Source organism: Scatophagus argus, chromosome 23, assembly GCF_020382885.2.
Source record: "Scatophagus argus isolate fScaArg1 chromosome 23, fScaArg1.pri, whole genome shotgun sequence".
Classification (NCBI taxonomy): Eukaryota; Metazoa; Chordata; class Actinopteri; family Scatophagidae; genus Scatophagus; species Scatophagus argus.
In genome coordinates this window covers 2,038,172-2,057,466 of record NC_058515.1, presented here as the reverse complement: position 1 = coordinate 2,057,466, position 19,295 = coordinate 2,038,172, and the positions used below count along the sequence as shown (strand labels likewise).

The window sequence follows — 19,295 nt, the reverse complement described above, 5'->3', positions numbered from 1 at the left end:
TTAATCACTTTTAGGTGTGTGTGTGTGTGTGTGTGTGTGTGTGTGTGTGTGTGTGTGTGATTGCACAGGCAGAGAGGGAGGGCACACCAATAATCCCAAGTGATAATCTCCCTTCCAGTTCAGCCAGTAATAAGAGCAGTGAAGGGGGAACAGGCCAAGTAAACACTACAAAACAATACGACAGCTCTTCATCCAAACAGCATATCAGAGGCAAATGTTGTATTTTTTACTCAACTGCATTTATTGTACTCGATAAGTTAAGTTAATTAACACATTAATGTATGTACATACACACAAAGATTCAATAACATAATACAGACGATTCTGCATGGTGAGTGCTTTTACTTTTTGTATTTATTATATCTTAATGTTAATACTTGCATTTTTACTTTTACTAAGATTTTGAAAGCATTATTTTTACCTGCAATAGTGTATTTCTACACTGTGGATGTGAGTACTTGAAAGAATGGCCCATTTTTTTCCAAATTTTACTGCCTCGTCATTCTTCTGTGTGTCATCCCTCAGTTTTGTTTCATATGACGTTAGTGTGTACTGAATCAGCCCGACACTTCTGAACAGATCGCCGACAACCTTTGGAAATTCAGTATTCCGACTAGTTGGACAGCGTGAATTAACTTTAAGCACCCACAAGTATGATGTGCCAGTTTGTTTACAAGTGTAAAAGAATGATGCGGTAATAAACTGATGGCAATGCACCATGCATAAGGCTTAGCTACTGAGGCCATCTTCCCTCTGCTTCATGTCAGGGGGCTCTCAGCCCTGCCATCATTAAACGTACAGCTTGTCATTTTATAATCCTTTACTTGAATATCACAAGTTTTTCATCATATTTTACTGCCTCAAACAGAACTCCTTGTGTCATCCTCCATTTCAGTTTCATACAACAGAGGCATGTAGTTATCCAAGCTAATAACTCACAAGGGTTAATTACCAGGTAGCTTACTTTTCTCTAAATATCACTAGAATGTGACAGGGAGGCCCATTCCCTCACCACACATATGAATGGCACATGTATGATTTTTGCTCCGCGACATGATTTTATTAACAGCGCAATCAAAAGAATCAAGTGCATTAAAACACCCCACTATAACATTGCTTACTATAAAGATGTAGCAAATCTCAGCGAATGAAAAAGATGTGTTGTTTGTGGGAGAAGACGTGTCTATCCATAAGAAAACAGAGAGAATATACACTACGCAGCCTAGCAAAGCACCAGAGAGTGGTCTGCGTAGGTACATCTACAGGGGGACAAGCAGAGCTATTTATAAAAATTTGACTGTACAAAGAGTGTTATGATGGTGCCCTCCCAGGGAGATGGCTACAGTGTGATGCAGGACATGATGACCGAATGAGGAGTGGAATGACGGATGGACTCGGGAACATCCTTCAGTGTTGTACAAAATGGGATAAGGACAAGCACTGGCAGCAGCAGAGGCCATGTACTGTTGGAATCACAGATTCGTGTTTCTTCTGGTTTTGTAGGTGACAATGGACTGATGCCATGAATCACAGAACACAGATCGGTGCTTTAGAGCTTCAGCCTGGTGCCCTCTACACTCCTTTTTTCCCCTTTGATGAATACCACTAGATAATAATGAAGGCGTAGGTGAAAATGGCAAAGATGAGGAAGTCTTTGTTCATGATTTCTGATCTGCAAACACATGTACAGTCCTTCATAACAGACTCCAATAAAGCTCTTTTCATCCTGTAAAGGTGAAGGGTGACACCTTGATGACGAGGTGGAAGAATGATGGGAAGTGGGATGAAGTGAACAAGAAAAACGCTGATTGTTCACATAAAGTGGGAAGGGATGAATAGGTGGGTGATTCCAGTAAGTTTGCCCAGTACCTTGCGCTTGCGTTCAGCTCGTTCCCGGGAACGTCTCCTTTTTTCTCTGGCTTTCTCCAGAGCTTTCAGGTCCGGAGGCTGATCCATCTCCGACCTGGCCTTCTTAATGTGAGCCGCGGCATGAGCCATGGCTGCCCTCTCTCTGCCCCCAACACAAAGGAAACTAAAGCTTTGAAATCACTTTCAGAAGTCCTCTCAGAAATCTCGCCTTATCGGTGAAAGTTTCTTCCACCTCACCAGGTGACTTTCTTTTTAAGAACAAATCGACGCAAGCAGATGAACGTGGGAAGAGGTTAGAGCAAGAGCTTACATCCTCTACTCGCCTAACCCACCATTTCTCTTCACCCATGCAGAGAGTGTGAGTGTCTTTGAAGCATCCCTCCCCGCTGCCTGGATAACTGCATCTGAGACAGGGATAGAGAGAGAGGAGGGGTGGGCTAATGCACACCACCAAGAGGTAAGCTAGAAGACCAATGGAAAGGCAGAGAAGACAGAAAGACACAGAGATATCGGGAGCTGAGAGCTCCTCCCTCCCTTTTCCACTCGGACTGCAGAGGTAGCAGCAGATGTTACGGGAAGCTGGGAAGCCTCTGATTTGGACTCTCAAAATACGAGACTTACCCTACTCATCATGATGTACCAGAAGGGGAGGCAGGAGTGTGTTAGGATTATAGAAAGTGAGGTGTGGGAGTGGGGGGAGGAGGAAATGACATGTGGGAGGGGATACGGGACACGGAAGCATCAGCAGCGTCTATTGGAAAAAAAAAAAAAGAACAAGGGAGATACCACTTCTCCTGGAGTCAGAGCGGGAAAAGCTTGGACTCCAGTCAGTGTCTTTAACCTCCCCTATGAGGAAGTGTGTAATGGTACGTTCTGCTTCAATGACTGGAATATTTCACAGCTCCTGAGCAAACACATACGCATAAATACGAAGAGAAAAAACACACAGCTTGTAGCCATATACATGATATAACTGCCTGACTGCAGCAAATCTAAAGTGCTATTTGCATGTATAGTAAAGCTTTTTTGGGCACATTTGTGTGTACATCACCTATATTGTGTCCAGATTTCATGCCACTGTGAGGGCAGAGAAGCTACGACTGAAATCAATGTTCCACAACCTCTAACACTACTATCCTGTAATAAAAGGCAATCCGTGCTCACTTAATGACACAAATCCTGTCCATGGTGCTGACATTACAATACTGCTCAGGTATTTAAAGCACCACTGAAGGGCAGCAAAGGATACCAAACCACTATTTCTTACACTGAACATTTACAGTCAAGAAGGATGATAGGAATACTGTGGTAATGTATTCACTAGCCCTATCAGTGCCAATTTTTTGTTTAAGAAAAACATGCAACATAGCCTGCCATCAATCATCTATTTGCATGAATGACACATGGATATTCAGAGAAGCACAACACATTGGTATCAGCACCAAATTAAGCCTTTTGTCTAATATCAGACTCTTTGCTTAACACTCTATGAAGACAATGACTGCAATGTTTCTCTTTCCCAGGCCTCACCCTTCATCCTTTTGTTTTTTAACACCATGGTACCACCTCATGGCCTGATCTAACATTGCAACTAAAAAAGAAAAAGAATCCCAGCTGGATACAAGTGCAAGACAAAAGCATATGGAAAGCATATTGAACCTACTGAAGCAACAATTTAACTTTCAAACATTCACGTGATAGAAAAGCATATACAGAAAACAACAATTTCACCTATAATTAGGAGATCACATGATACAAAAGAACAGATCTTAAGTCCATTTCAGTGCATTTCAGACACCAGCTGGCTTAGTTTCTCATCACATGATCCCTTTAAATGATGCTTTAAGTGATGCAAGTCCTTCTTGTGACCTTTCATTACAAGCTGTGGCATGAGTATGCATGTGCATGGAAATCAAATTTACTTTCTTTTTCACCCCTTATTAATTTTAGCTAAGAAATTCAGATATTTTGGATACCTCTGGGCAAACCTGATCCCAAAATAGGGAACCACAAGCACGAGGTTCACTGAGACCAATCAAAAATCTCTGGTGGTCCAGAACTCCTGAACATTAACATTTGGATCCGCACACTGAACAGTATTACGCCATGATGAAACATTTAGTGATACTAAATGTCCAATCCCTTCTACTCTCATCTCCCATTGCTGCTAAATTGAGGTTTTCCCCACAATTTAAAAAAATGTACTGTAAAAATGTTAAATATATTCTGTAAGGTGTAATTTTTCTGTATATATAAAGTCTGCTTTTCACTCATATGGATACTTGCTTAACAAAGACCCTGAGAGTCAACAGGGTGCGTCAGTACATTTCTCCGGAGCCTTTAGCACATTCCTCTGTGGACTACCTCTCGACATTACCATCCAACAACACTTCCAACTGTCATAAATGACTTCCCTTGCCCTTTTTTTATATAGAATATGCAAATACAGACCTAGCATGTCCTAGCATATTAAAACAAAGAAAATATGAGTCCATACAAGTAGAATGCAGAATGTTCCATTGGGATTATGACCAGTTATTGAGGGTGAGGTAGTATGAGACTGTTTACACCAAGCAATGTTTGTCTGACTTTGCATCTGAGATTGTTTTCCTACATTAACATATAGCCAGTAGAACCATTTACCTTTGGACAAACAGTGGCAATAAAAGTGAAGCTCAACATGCTGCATGAATGTGATGGCAGTGACAGCACCTCAGTTCACAGGATAGAATATTACTTTATCCAGAGAATAAGTAATGATGAGCACATGTGAGCCAAAGTACTCCAAACTTTAAATGAAAGAAAAAAACTCACAAGAAACCTTTCAATCAAATAGTACTGTTGATGGGTTTTGTGCTTTGTCAGTGCAAGTCCCGGTTTAACCTACAGTACGAGTAGAAAAGCAGATGCCTGTGGTACGTCTGCCCGGTTACTAATCTCGTCCAGATCTTCGCTAACAGAGCTGGTGTGCATTATATCAGTAATCGGCTGAGGGTCTCTGAGATTAATGGACCTCCAGTTGCCTCGACCTTCCAATCCTCAAAACCAGGGCTTACCATCTACACAATATACAAGCACTGTTCAGGCCTGAGGAGTATGACTCTGACAGAGCCGTGACCTCTAAGCCTCGTGGCCTCAGGGCTAGTTAACTCAGGTAATTGGTTCAGAGCAGGCTGCAGCAAAGAACAGCCAAGAAAGACAGAAGAAAACATGTCACCGTGTTAGCAGGTCAGTTGTATTGCAGGTTTCATAAGATAACTGAAAAGGCCAGTGGATTTAGGGGCATTTTGGGTGAGTATAAAGGTCTGGACTGGAATCCATCACATTGCACCGCCATGTTTCTACAGCAGCCAAAAACAGACAAAACAAACATCGGTTCTAGAGAGGAACCTTTCACACATTTCATGTTTTAGGTGCCAAAGTAGGTTTTCCTGCATGCTATGGAGGGGAGGGCTGATATGAGGCGTATTCAATGTTTCTCCTTCTGCAGCCTCACCATTAGATGCCACTAAATCTCACATATAAACATAGTCTTGTTGTTTGCACTATGTACAGTTATGTACAGGTTGCATTGTGTATAATTGCATAGCTGTATAGCATGTATAAACATGTATATACATGTTTGTGTTGACCTTTATTGTAATGTAACGTTCCCTGGAGGAACGTTGTCTCGTTTCACTGTTTACTGTACTACTGTAAACAGCTGAAATGACAATAATGAACCACTTGGCTTGACTTGATACAGGACCTAAAACGACTTCTAAACTGAAAGCACAAAAACATCTTGTGAAATCGTTTTTCTTTTTTCTTTTTTTTTAGCTTAGATTCCATTTTATTGGTAACCTTCAGCATAAATCATGAATTTCTTTTGGTCAGACCTGGTGCAGTACATACAGTAATTGTGACCACCACTAATGTGACAGTAAACACGACTGAGTGTATATGACAACAGGAGTAATGGATTGACTACAGGAGCCATCTGGTTGTCTCAACTAGAACCTTACAGCACACACACACACACACACACACAGTTTTCACTGCTCTGCTGAAGATGTGTTTATCCAAGTGTTAAAATCAATACAACAATCAGAAGCAGGACCAGCTGGGTCCTGTAGCAGAGAGGTTAAAAGAACAGCTTAACAATACCTATAACAAAACTCCAGCCTCAGTGCGCCTCCCCATCCATTTGAACTTACCTAGAAAAAAGAAAGATAAAAAGGTTTGGTTACTTTCAGCTGGATGATTTGTAATAAATATTAAGTAAATGCAAAAAACTGATGAAATGATATTAATGATGAAACGGGTTACTTCTCAACAGCACTGCTGTGTTAAACAATAATGTAATGAAATGAAAATTGCTCATCATCAACGTTTTGTATAACTACTGTTTAAAACAACGGTTAAATGCAATTAAAAACAGCTAAAAATGCCTTAACACAACTTTATACAAACTTAAGGTTCATTAAGACACCTCATTTCAGAAACCACAAATATTTCAACACACCGCAGCTGGTACACCTCCAGCCCCAGAACACCATAAACAGACAGCTGCCTGTAGACACCTGACCAAAACTGTAAGGCACATCCACTGGAGGTCAAGAGGTCAAAGGTCAGTGACTAGAAGCCAAAGTAGATCTCACATTTCTTGTGGCCTAGAGGTTAAAGAAGTGGCTTGTGATTGGAAGGTTGCTGGTTTGATTCCTCCACCAGGCAGGCAGGAAAAATTTGAGTGTGGTGGAGTGATAATGTCCCCACCCCTCCATTAGCCGGCTGATGTGCCCTTGAGCAAGGTACTTAACACTGTGCTCTCCGGGTGCTTGATGCAGCCCACTGCTCCTGTGTGTTTCACTGCATGTTGCATGAGTGTGTGTTTCAATCAGTGATGGGTTAAATGCAGAGAAGTAATTTCCCAGCTTGGGATTAATAAAGTAAATTAAAAAAAAAACCAATGTGGTAATAAACTACAGATTAACTTTAATTTCTATGAAAAAGCATGGATATTTCAAAATATACAGGTAAGAGGTTCCCTTATCTTTACGTTACGCCTTTCTTTCTTTTTCCAGCTGCAGTTCTGCATTAGTACTGCGAAACCAACACCGCAGCCATTATCCAACATATTTATAACTGAAGTTGTTTACTCATCTTCACACCTCATATGAAGTTACACAGTAAGCAGAGAGAAGCTATAAACAAACATTCCAAACACTCAGGGGGGTTGGTTTTCCAGGGCGAGGGTCTCCCTTGAGGTGGGCGTCCGTGGGGTGTCGAGCAGACACAGAGGCACCACTTAGCCTCAACAGCAGCACACATCATTATTAACACATTCATTATGACTGAGCTGAGTTTCTGTCAGAATCAAAATCCTCATTTTGAAGCGATTACAAATGACATACATCAGTGTTATCTGTGCTGCTTTACGAAAACCATTAAACACAATCTGTCACCTCTGGCAGGAGAGCATGGGGAAATCAACACCATTGAGGGTGTGTGTGTGTGTGTATGTGAGGACCTGCCTTACTTTTGGGGACAAAACACAAGTCCCCATAATGTAATAAATATTAAGGTGAAGACTTTCTATGAGTTTAGGCTGAGGTTAGGGTTAGTTTAAGGTCAGGTGTGTGCACCCATGTGTATTTATTTCATATGCATATGTGGGTGTCTTGTTCAGCGGCCCTGGGGGAAGGGTCTTTGATTTACGGTGCCTGCCAAAACAGCCAAATGACTGACTTGCTGCTCCGATTGAGCTGTAATGTGTGTCAGTGTACTGCTAGCCAGATAGCATCAATACACAACAGTGGAGTAATTTAGCTCTTTCCAGCTGCAGCTTCTCTGAGTTGATGGAACTCTAGGGACAAACAGAGCACATCACCTTATCACTCCGTGTGTCAGTGATTATATGGCAAACCAATTCCCTATTGTATTGTAGACACAAAAAATAATGGTGGTGTTACAGCTGTTTTATTCAAGATTACAAAATTTCACATTGCCCGGCTCTTAAAATCAAGGAATAAAAACACTGATCTGATTTTTAGAGTATAAATCCCACTGGTGGTAGGGGTGTCGGCATTACACCTGTGCAAGATGTGTGCCAAGAGACAACCAACCTGTAGGGACATTTAGTAGCCGTCTTTATGGCACCAAGGAAGATATTTTGAACAACACGTGAGGGAGATTTTGCAGCCGTATTTGTGGGTAAAACTTTAAAACATTATGTCTTTTAAAAATTTTGCAAGTTTTACACACAAAAAAATACTACGCAATAACAAATCAAATGTAACATTTTAACGCATCCCTAGTTTCCAGTACCGACATACAACACCTGGCTATTAGGATGAACGCAGTGAAGGTTATACAAACCAGATTTCAGTCCCAGCCAGTTAGACTAAACAATAAAACAATATTTTACTGCTGGTGACATGATTATTTTAAATTAATTGACAATTATCACTTACTAACAACATGTTTGAAAGAATATATTATAAGAAATAGGGTGAATTGGAATTCATTAATTGGAAAGTGTCATATTTTGTGATTTGGAGCGATATATATATATATATATATATATCTATATATAGATATATATATCTATATATAGATATATATATATATAGATATAGATATATATATATAGATATATATATATATATAAACTGAAAACTGAATTGAAACAAGGCTGCCTCAACCTTCCTTTTTTGTATAGCATGAAAGAGCAGGATTGACGGAAGATGCATGTCTGTTCTAGCCATGAAGTAAAAACAAGGGCACACTCATAATTCTCATCCATTTTTCTAAAATTTAAAGAGCAATGTCTCTACAAACTACCTTCCTCTGGATGAAATCCACCTGTCACGTGACAGGTACAATGTCTGGGAAAGGTAATTCAAATCAGAGTTTCCCTCCGACAGCTGATATGCCTAATGACAAAAGCTGAATAACCAAAAATTGTCTTTTTATACATCCAGCAGACAAATTCATTTGGTAAGTCAGCCCTTGAATTCATCACATGTTCACTCCCCTTTTAGCTCTGCTTTGGTCTCCACCAACTCCTATAAAATTATCTGGCTCTTTAGCTGCTATATCTGGAATCTGTATGTGTGGAAGACAGTTGCAGAGCTGTCATAATTCTCTGTGGGTCCATCACTCTGAATGACATCTTTCACATTACACTGTTAATATCAACTATATGGATTAATACATGGATTAATATCAAGTATATGGACTAGTGCAGCTATAAAAAAGAAGAGGCAGCAAAAGTGATTGTAAAACGCCCACAATTATAACTAAATAAGGAGATTTCAAGTATCAGGTCTCTAACAAAGTGGAAACACGTGATTTTAAATGGGATCAATGGAATTCTTGATAACCACTGCCGTCATAGTAACGCTCCTAACGCAGTGGCTGCTTTTTCATCACCCGTTGCCTAGCAACAAGGGAGAGGGTGCGGCGAGCAGTGACAACAAAGCAAAGAAAGGTGGACAAAAGTCTCTCCATAGGATAAACGTGTGTGCATGTGTGTGTATTCCTGTAGTTGTGGGGACAAAAATCTGTTTACTCAGTCACATTGTGAGGACCTGCCTTACACATGGGAACAAAACACAAGTCATCAAAAAGGTAAATCAATAAATATTAGGGGGAAGAGGGAGATGTTAAGGTGAGGATTAGGGTTAGACAAGTAATTGTTATGGTTAAGCGGTAATTAAGCCTCCAGGAAATGAATGTAAGTCTTTGTAAAGTACAGTACTTTCCTCACCTGATAAGCTTACTGACACACAAACAGAAAAATGGGAGGTTGCATTTGTGTGTATGTGTTACAGAGAAGGTGCATGTGAATCTCCCGTGTCACGAAAGTCGACCATCAAGTGTCCTCATCTCTGCTGATAGTGAACACAATAGGATGAGGGAGCAGCACAGACAAAGAGAGAGGGCGGGCGTGGCAACAGGGAGTCGATCCATCAGTGCCCCACCCAACTGAGCCAAACGAGCTGTACAAAAAGTCCCATGAGGCCGTGATGACATCATCCACCGCTGCGCCCCTTGTTGCTTCACGCATTATTCAACGTGACACACAGACACACACACACATCTTTAGCATGTCCCAGTTTCTGCTCCAGTTTGTCATTAGATGGCCACGCACAACTAATATAACTCGGATGGAGAACAGGCCTCTGCATACACACACACATGGTTATACGCAGCTACCAAAATCTGCCTATAGGAGGCGTGTTTCAATTCACTACAACAGAGACTTGATCGGTCCCACTGCAGGAGCATAATAAATACTGCATATACTATAACAGCTACCCACAAAGGATCTTTAACACAAGTGAGTAGCACATGAATCATGTTTTAGTATTGTTTAGATGTTTAGTACATCTTAGGTGAAACCATCAGTCTGTATTAAATCATGTCTAACAAGTAAAACAAATTAAGCAGTACAATCAGACAAGAAAGGATTTATTAAGATATGGATTTATCAACTTTAAGTTCCTAATGTGAGGGCTACAAACTACATTTCCCAGAATGCAACTGATAGAATTTTTGTTTTTTTTTTTTGTTTTTTTTACTCTTGCCATTCAGTAAATTAAATGTTTGAGACAAGATTGTGAGAAGTGAGAAGAAATGGGGTTCATTACTACTTTTTCTCGAAGTCACTGCTCAGTCCAAGGAGTAGAAAGAATCAATTATGTTAAAACCGTACAAGAGTTGACTGGGTGAGTGCAAAAAAAAAAAGCCCTATTAGACATAGAACTGTTCTATTTTGTCAGATACATTTTTGATGTGATTATATTAGCATTTCTAGGAAATGGAAAAAAATTATATGATGAAAAATAAGGTCCTCAAGAAACTTTAAATAAATAAACATGCCCAATAGCTCACTGCTACTCAAACTGATTAATTCAGAAATCTCTTCCCTTATATTCAATTATTCAGTTATATTCAAAAGTCGTAAATAAAATATACATAGTTGTCTAACCATGCTAATAAAGACAAACTGCTTGTATATCCAATCTGACAAGATGTCACATCTTTTAAATTAATCCTGTAGCATTCAGTCTCACTTTGGATGCTAAGCTAATGCTATGCTACATAGTGTAACCATCTCACTGTCTGAAAGGACAAGTTGCTGCTCCTCACTGAAGGTCCTGAATAACATAACAACCTTAAAATGCTCTTGTGATATGCCGTATGCTGTAAAGTACTGTACCGACTGTTGTAGTCCATGTGCAAATGGAGCCGCGCCCCTGTAAACAACCAGCAACTGCAACTATGAACAACTGTATCATCAGAAACTTAACTGCTATTTAGTATCATGTAATTAACGACAGACTGGTCCCTTTAAATACTCCCCCTTCCCCCCCACTACTTGATATTTTGCAAATGTCTGACTGGATTACAACATTTACTTTGTAGTCACATTGGCCTTATGGTTTTCTATGAGCACCCCTTTAAGTCAAATCTTGTACACTGATGCAAAGACCTGCTTAACTAGCCTTATAGCTTTTGTCTGGCTAATGAGATTTTAATCCAGTGTGAAAAGATGGAGCAGGGAATTCTGGTTATGGGGAGGGATTAGGGGTTAAAAATCCAGCAAGTATTGAACGAGTTCTCTCTGAGAGGGAACCACAGCAAGCAGTCAACACAGCTGACGGTTAATTAAGAGGCCAGGATGTACCACCTGGAGAGGAACTTTCAGCTTCAGAGATGATGGAAAAAGATGGCAAACCTCAGTAAAATATTTAAGTCTTGGCCAAATGAACAGTTGTGACAGTGAAGTCTGAGGAACAAAAGTTTCCACCATTTAGTCAACCACATGATTTGGTTTAACGCCAGTTGATGCTGAATTTGCTTATGGATGCAAAATTTCTGCATACTTCAAATGAGTTTTTCGCCACATTTGCACCCATTTATTTTACACTAAAAGTTACACATACTTTGCACCAATTTCAATTTTTTTTAATGCCAAACTTTACAACTAGACTGTATCAGAAGCATTTATTTTCAATTCGGTGCAGTATTCGCAACACTGATGGAAAGGTTTGACAGTGTGCAGCTCATCAAACTCACATCCAGGCCACTAATTTCATTATTTATACACTGAAGTGTTGAAAAGTTCAAAACACTGAAAAGTTCACCTGCACTACAGTTTGATGACATGACGGCAACATTAAGAAGCACACAGAATTTAGCAAGGACCCACAAATCAAGTTGTTTAGAAGGAGGCTGAGCCGCCAAAGCTTACCTGGCCTGTTGCTCCTACCACCATGCCTGCGCTCATGGGTGCTCCTAAAGAGGCCACAACACCCTGGGGTGAAATATATCCAATGTGTGTATGACTCGAAGTGTCTTACCCAAGATGGAAGCATGCATGCTATGCCTAATGTGTGTGTACGTGTGTGTGAGATGGGGAAAGAAGGGAAGAGGCGCAAGTGCAGGACAGTCTTGCCGACTGTGATAGATTAGTGTGTAACGTGCTGGAGGTATTAACACACTGTGGCTGACACGCGTACAAACACACACACACATGGGTGTGTGCACACTGAGGGGATTACTTGGACAAAAATAGAGGAGTCTTTTCTACTGACCTAGAACTGCAATGCTGCAATAATGACACAATGGAGGGCAGGTGAGCCAGAGTGTACACACACACACACACACACACTCCCTTAACATTTTATGTTTAGCAATATAATGCAAACACAAATCGCTAACCTGAGCTCCAGGCTGTGTTTGTGTTACATCATGAAGGAGAACACGTCAGCTAAAACGTCTCTCACAGACTAAATCGATGAATGAACTCGTGCTTTTGGCCCCTCTTGTTGTTAGTTGTCACCATAAGGAAAGCAGAAAGCAAACGGCAACAACAATACCACTCGGAAATCCATGTTCTTATCCTCACTTGAGGGCATTAGCCTATAAAATGGCATTTTGCTCATAAGAACCATGGATCATGAGGAGGGCTATTCAGGCTGATAAAACACTTGTAGTGTCTTCTGTGGAGTTCTGTCAAGAAATTAGGTGATTGTAGACATGAGTGTTTACCAAGCAGGAAGGGTATAATGAAATATGCTACTGACTTTCATTATGGGAATTTAAGGATAGTTTTTTTTCTGGTTTGATTTGTGCTAGAGACTAAAACTCTCAATTTGTACCATTATTTTTATCCATTCTGCCCCACAGGATTTACAGGACTTTGAGACTTGTTGCATCATCTGCTTATGGTTGCACCTCAGGTTAAACCAAGGCCAAAAATGTGTACTTAGAGATACTGTTTAATGAAATGGGTATTATGCAGGTTCATTAATTAGCTATTTATTGCTGAGCAGATATCACACCTCAGTATCATCAAACCAGTGAGCTTAAGGCGGACCACAATGCTTCAAATGTGGATGTTGATGCAAAGATGTTTGTGGGAAAATCGTTTTGCCCTTCTGATCCTGACTTACGCTATTGAATAATGGACAGAAAACATTATGTCACAGTGATGTTGACCTTTTATCTTATTAGACATTTGTGGGAAATTTTGTCATGGGTCACACTGACCTTTGAGCTTTGACCAACAAAATCTAATCAGTTCATCTTTGACTCCGTATGGATATTTGTGCTAAATTTGAAAAAATTCATGAGAATGAGACGCCCGAAAACCTATGCTGGCCAATGATGAGCTCCCCGCTGAAGAACAGGTTGGAACAGGATGCAGCTGTTTAGCTTTTCACTCAACCTCATCACCTGAGGCATTTTTATCTGTTCCATTTCATCCACTCTGTTTTTTTTAAAATAAATACATCAGGAGATGCCAAGGGAATGCTGTTAGAATGCTGTCTCGGCTGTGCAAGGAAACGTTTTGTTCACACCCGTGTGCATGCTCACAATCCAACCATTCCTCTGAAGGAAAACAGATGATGCCTGCACCCATCTATAATGTGCATTGTAGATGTCAGCAGATTGATACAAAGATTGCACCGTACATTTCAGTGCGCAGCTTAGATCAAAAATGTGCTTTAATATTATGTAAGGATGAATCTCTTCTTAACAGTAAACCCTACTTGAGAGAACATCTGGCTAATTCCACACGCATCCATCATCTCCTATACCATATGTGCACATGGATGTATGCATAGGTCAGAGTGTGTGTGTGTGTATGTGTGTGCACACCACATGCTAAGCTTGCAGCTGCTGTTTATTTTCAAGATTGAGGGTTGGGGGGGTGATGTCATCTCTACATGTTTGTAAAATCATGCACACTGAAATCGATGTGCATAATAGTTGACAGCAATTAGGCAACAAATAGACAAGAAGGTTTGTGGAACATATAAAAAAAAACATATAAAAAGTAGTTGGAGATTATTTATAAACATCACATCTATAGTGTGTTACAGGGTCATAATTTATTATAAGCCCCATAGTTCATAACTCATCAGGAGCTTCCATAAGACCTGTGAACTGTAAAGGTTTTATGTGCATCATAAAATAATTGTTTGTTTGTTTGTTGATCCAGTCATAATGCACTATGAATGCATTATAATACTTTATTAACATATTAGTCCTATTAACAAGTCATGATGGAAAAAAAACAACACCCTAATAAGACATAATTGTGCATATGGTGTGCTTTCATGGCTTGTTTTAATGTAACTATTCCTTAGTTTTTTTCATACAGTCCCCACCCCATGAAAAGACATAATATATGAGATATTAATATATTATTATCAAAATAACACTGTATGGATCATTTTGTCTCTTGTAAAAACCTTGTGTGTGTCCTGTGTGTGTATTGTGCAAGGTTAATGTAGTAAGGAGTCTCTGTCAGCAGGTGGCACCACAGTTGAAGTAGCGTTATATATATATGCTCAAGGACTTTATATGGTCTCTTTCTCTCTCTCACACACACACGCACACACACACATCTTCCTATATACAAATGCAAACAGTGTGTATATCCAACACAAACACATGAAAACAGACAACACATAAAAAGTGAAGGTGATAAGTACATGTATGCACACACATACACGCCATTGCCCTCCATGGGGCAGTGAATAATGAATGGGGCCAAGGGAGGAGAGGCTACGGGGGGGTGGGATGGTGATTATTTACCGCGGCCTGGGGCTATAGCTGGGGGTGGGGGCTACCAGAGGGGAAACAGTGCAGAGAAACATTGGCTCATTGAACACCATGAAAACACATCTGCATGTACTGTATTTAGAGCCCGGATTAGCATCTCTCATAAAACACACTTGTGGTTTTTTTTTTTGTTTGTTTCTACATCCTTTGATGGGCTGAGGCAGTGCTGCAAGGTTTTAAAGTACCTGCTATAGTGACACTGAATGACAGTGAATGATGCATGAGGGAAGCAGGGCGTGTCCTCTCTCTCTCTCTGTACGTGTATGTGTGTGTGTGTGTGTGTGTGTGTGTGTGTGTGTGTGTGTGTGTGTGTGTGTGTGTGTGTGTGTGTGTGTGTGTGTGTGTGTGTGTGCAACCAAGGTAAATATGATCCATTTGATAGAACAGGGGGGTCAAAGGCAATTTGATACAAATTCAGAGGGAAAAAAACCATGGAATAACAACCAATGAGATTGTCTCTGTATCCAATTCCCATTGGCTATTACCTGCCAACCACTTGTGAATTATTACACCAGTGGAGTATAAATCCTTGATTAAAAACTTAATGCTAGAACTGCGCCTATACTGCATGTTATTCAGATAACAGTTGATTTATGTATGAATGTAGTAATGAGCTCTCCTATCGCAACCACTAATAAAATGTAAATGTGAACTACACTATATCTACTTTCACAGTCCCTTATAAACAAAATTCAAATAGCGGAGTTGTATTTGAGTCTAATTTATGGGAGATTTTGACAACATTATAAAGAAATTGGAAGCACATATTATGGAATTAATAAGCATGTTTTAACAAACTCTTTGGTCAGTAAAGTTATTTGCTTATTTGTGTTCATTGAGGAGGCTAGCTTGAAATATGTTGAATATATCAGGTTAATAATGTGGAAAAGAAGCTGTGTTGCTGATTGACTGTGTCAGTCTGAGCAATTAGACAGCTGTGGAAAAAGACTGCACACCAGAGCTCTTATCCTCTGACCCCGCTATTGAATTTGACTAAATTCTCATCAAATTCCTTCACTAGAACACTGGTGCTGACCAAAACATCAACAAAGATCTCCAAGATACCGCATTGCCTTGTCCTTCTTTCCTCTGTGTCACTTCTGAGAAGCAAGGGGTGGAAGAACATGCAGTGCAGTGGAAGGTCTTGCGTAAAAAGGCTATCTTTTGTGCTGATGAACAGACTGCCTATTTTGACTTTCGCTCTTGCCGCTCTGTGAGCTGTCATGTCTCCAGCACTGCTCTCACATGTATGACTGGCCTTCTCATTTGAAAATGGCCTTTAACTCATGCTAGGCCAAGCCCTTCCTATAAATCTCACCCTGTGACATTCAGAAATTCTGGAATGTGCCCCAAACACCAAACAGCAGTACTCGAAACACATATACGCACTGTACTGCTGCCAACATTATGAGGTAACAGGACTGTCAAGTTCTTATGATTGTCTGAATGAGCCAAAGTGGTATTCTGAGCCAGAAAGACATTTTATGTTTTTGACTTTGATTTTTGGCAGTCTTGTTTTCATAAGAATTTGATATGACATACCAAAAATGTGCCAGTGTCAGTACAGGCTGTTCAGAGTACTGGGCGTTCTTCATCTATCACTGTCAGTGAAAGAAAAGTTACTGTCAAGGCAGGTTCATTCCACTGTCAATAAATCATGCTTCCTGTCGATAGAGGTACTGCTAAAGGCTCTATAGGAAACAAGCGTTGCAACACAGTACATGCTTAAAACACAAATATTTGAAAGAACCTACTTTGAGGAGACTTCCCTCATACATCTGTATTTCATCCTAGCAAAATGCTCAATCTATTGACCCTCAGTACGGTAACTCTGGCAATCAGTTCCATGACAGTTCCAGGAACTGCAGAGATCTCAGAATGCAATATCATTTCTAAAGGCAGATCAAACATGGGAGACATTAAACCTGTCAGATGACCACTCAGGTTGTAGACAAGATCCCAAATCTGTCGGACTTGTCGGGAAGAGGGAGTGAATGGTAAAACTGTTAATCAATAACAACGACAACAACAATAATAATAATAATGAGAAGAGGAAGAAGAAGAATGCATTTTATTTAAAGGTACCTTTCAAATTACTGAAAGTCATCAAAACCTTGACTCAGTAACTATGAGTAACTAAGAGTTTCTGATTCAGTTCTGTGTATCGTACTTGAGCTAACCCATTGGGTCACCTGTGCAATAAGTATAATTAGCAATATAACTCTATTTACATCCATCCATCCATTTTCTATACCGCTTATCCATCAGGGTCGCGGGGGAGCTGGAGCCTATCCCAGCTGACTACGGGCGAGAGGCGGGGTACACCCTGGACTGGTCGCCAGTCAATCGCAGGGCCAACACACAAAGACAAACAACCACACACTCTCACACTCACACCTAGGGGCAATTTAGAGTAGCCAATTAATCTAATGTGCATGTTTTTGGTATTGTGGGAGGAAGCCGGAGTACACGGAGAAAACCCACGCAGGCACAGGGAGAACATGCAAACTCCACATAGAAGGGCCCAGACCGGGATTCGAACCTGGAACCCTCTTGCTATGAGGCGACAGTGCTAACCACTGCCCACTCTATTTAAATTTTACTTCCAAATCAAGTTGTACTAAATTTGACAAAACTGTGAATTCGTTTAACACCCGTATGATTTTCCAGCCATACATCTCTCTTGCCCTATTTGCCTTACAATGGTGATCTCATTCATCTTAGCACTTACAACTACTTTGGTGAGTACAGTATTACCATAGTTTACCAAACCAATGGTTAGAGTTACCAAAATTAAACCCAGAACACCAGTGTGCAAGCTGCTCTTCTTTTGGAAACCTGAGACTCTACCTCTCCCTCGGTACACACTGGGACATTAAAATCAACTAAATACTGATCACATGATAGGTATTGTGGTGCTCCAGAGGGCTTTTAATGAGTCTTTCCTTTCTGTGAGTGGAAAAGCATGTTCTGCCATAAAGCGCCCAGGGATAGCTCGGGTATTAACTTCACACTATCTGTGGTTAACAACGAGTTTGGAGCCAAGGCCGACCAGAAGGGGTGGTTTCTTTAAGGGGGTCTGTCACTGAACTAGTGCTTCTCGAGGAAATTATGCCTAATGGAAAACTGCCTTTAACTTTAATCTACCGTTAAGTGCCTTAAATGTATGTTCATCTAAATTTTTCTTGAATCAGAATTCTTGCGTGATAGGCGAAGCATTCTGTAGATCTCTTTCATCACCAAGATGGTGCCACATGAGCACACAGCACCTCCTGCTCTTCCTCATATACTTCCTAAGTACTCTTAAGTACTTCTTTTTTATATACCTCTCTTATATTTACAACTCTTATATATCTTTTGAAACTTTGATGTTTCTTCTACGGAGACCAAAATTATGTTGCTGTTTGAGATCACGTTGTGCAGCCATGTCTTTTTTATTTACATTAGGGATCAGCTGTTAGAGGTTCACTGCACCTTACATTTTATTTTATTTTGCACAACATTCAATACTGCTTATTTGTTGTATATACATTTTTATATATATGTATATTTGTATATTGTATATTTTAACATGTATAGGTTATTATTTTTCTTTCACGATATCGTCACTGTGTGCAACACTGATCAATAAAGTCTATTCTATCTATGTATGTATGTATGTATCTATCTATCAGTCACCTCGCCCTTCCCCCACCCAGCCATCTCTACTGCAAGCCTCCACCCCTGTATTTCCACCTCCTCCTGCTTCATCTGCTGTGGACCCATCCCCCAATCCCTCCGACACACAACCCCCCTGCTCCAGCATGTCTCTCACCAGAGACTAGGTGAGAGCTGAGCTTAAAAAAATAAAGGAGAGGAAGGCTTCAGGTCCAGATGGCATCAGCTCCAGGCTCCTCAAGTCCTGAACAGACCAACTGCACTGAAGTACATCTTCACCATGAGCCTTAACCTGGGGTGGAGAGCCACCGCTATGGAAAACACCTTGCATGGTACTGGTGCCAAAGACACCACAACTCAAGGACCTAAGCAGCTACAGACCAGTGGCACTGACATCCCACCTCATGGAGACTCAGGAGAGGCTGGTCCTTGTACATCTCTGCCATCGGGTGAACCCATCAATGGACCCACTCCTGTTGGCCTACCAACCTTCCTCCTGCACAGGGCCCTCTCTCACCTGGTCTCGGCTCCATTCCTTCTCACCCCATACACTGCTGACTTAAGACACAACCAACGGTCACCTGCAAAAGTTCTCTGATGACTCTGCGACGGTTGGCCTCACAACTGAGCAGAATGATGCAGAATTA

The 19,295-nt window shown here is 40.6% G+C and overlaps 1 protein-coding gene across 3 annotated transcripts in view; it reads right to left on the bottom strand.

Annotated features, from left to right (window-relative positions):
* ank2b (ankyrin 2b, neuronal) overlaps window positions 1–19,295 on the bottom strand; it is a 157,841-nt gene that overhangs the window by 91,232 nt on the left and 47,314 nt on the right. The window contains exon 1 of one of the 3 annotated variants that reach the window (XM_046380264.1): window positions 1,870–2,618. The exons of the other annotated variants lie outside the window; for them this stretch is intronic. Coding sequence (XP_046236220.1) covers window positions 1,870–1,998 — 129 coding nt within the window. The 5' untranslated portion in view covers window positions 1,999–2,618. Of the gene's footprint in view, window positions 1–1,869; window positions 2,619–19,295 lie in introns of those variants that run through there. 3 annotated transcript variants of the gene reach the window in all.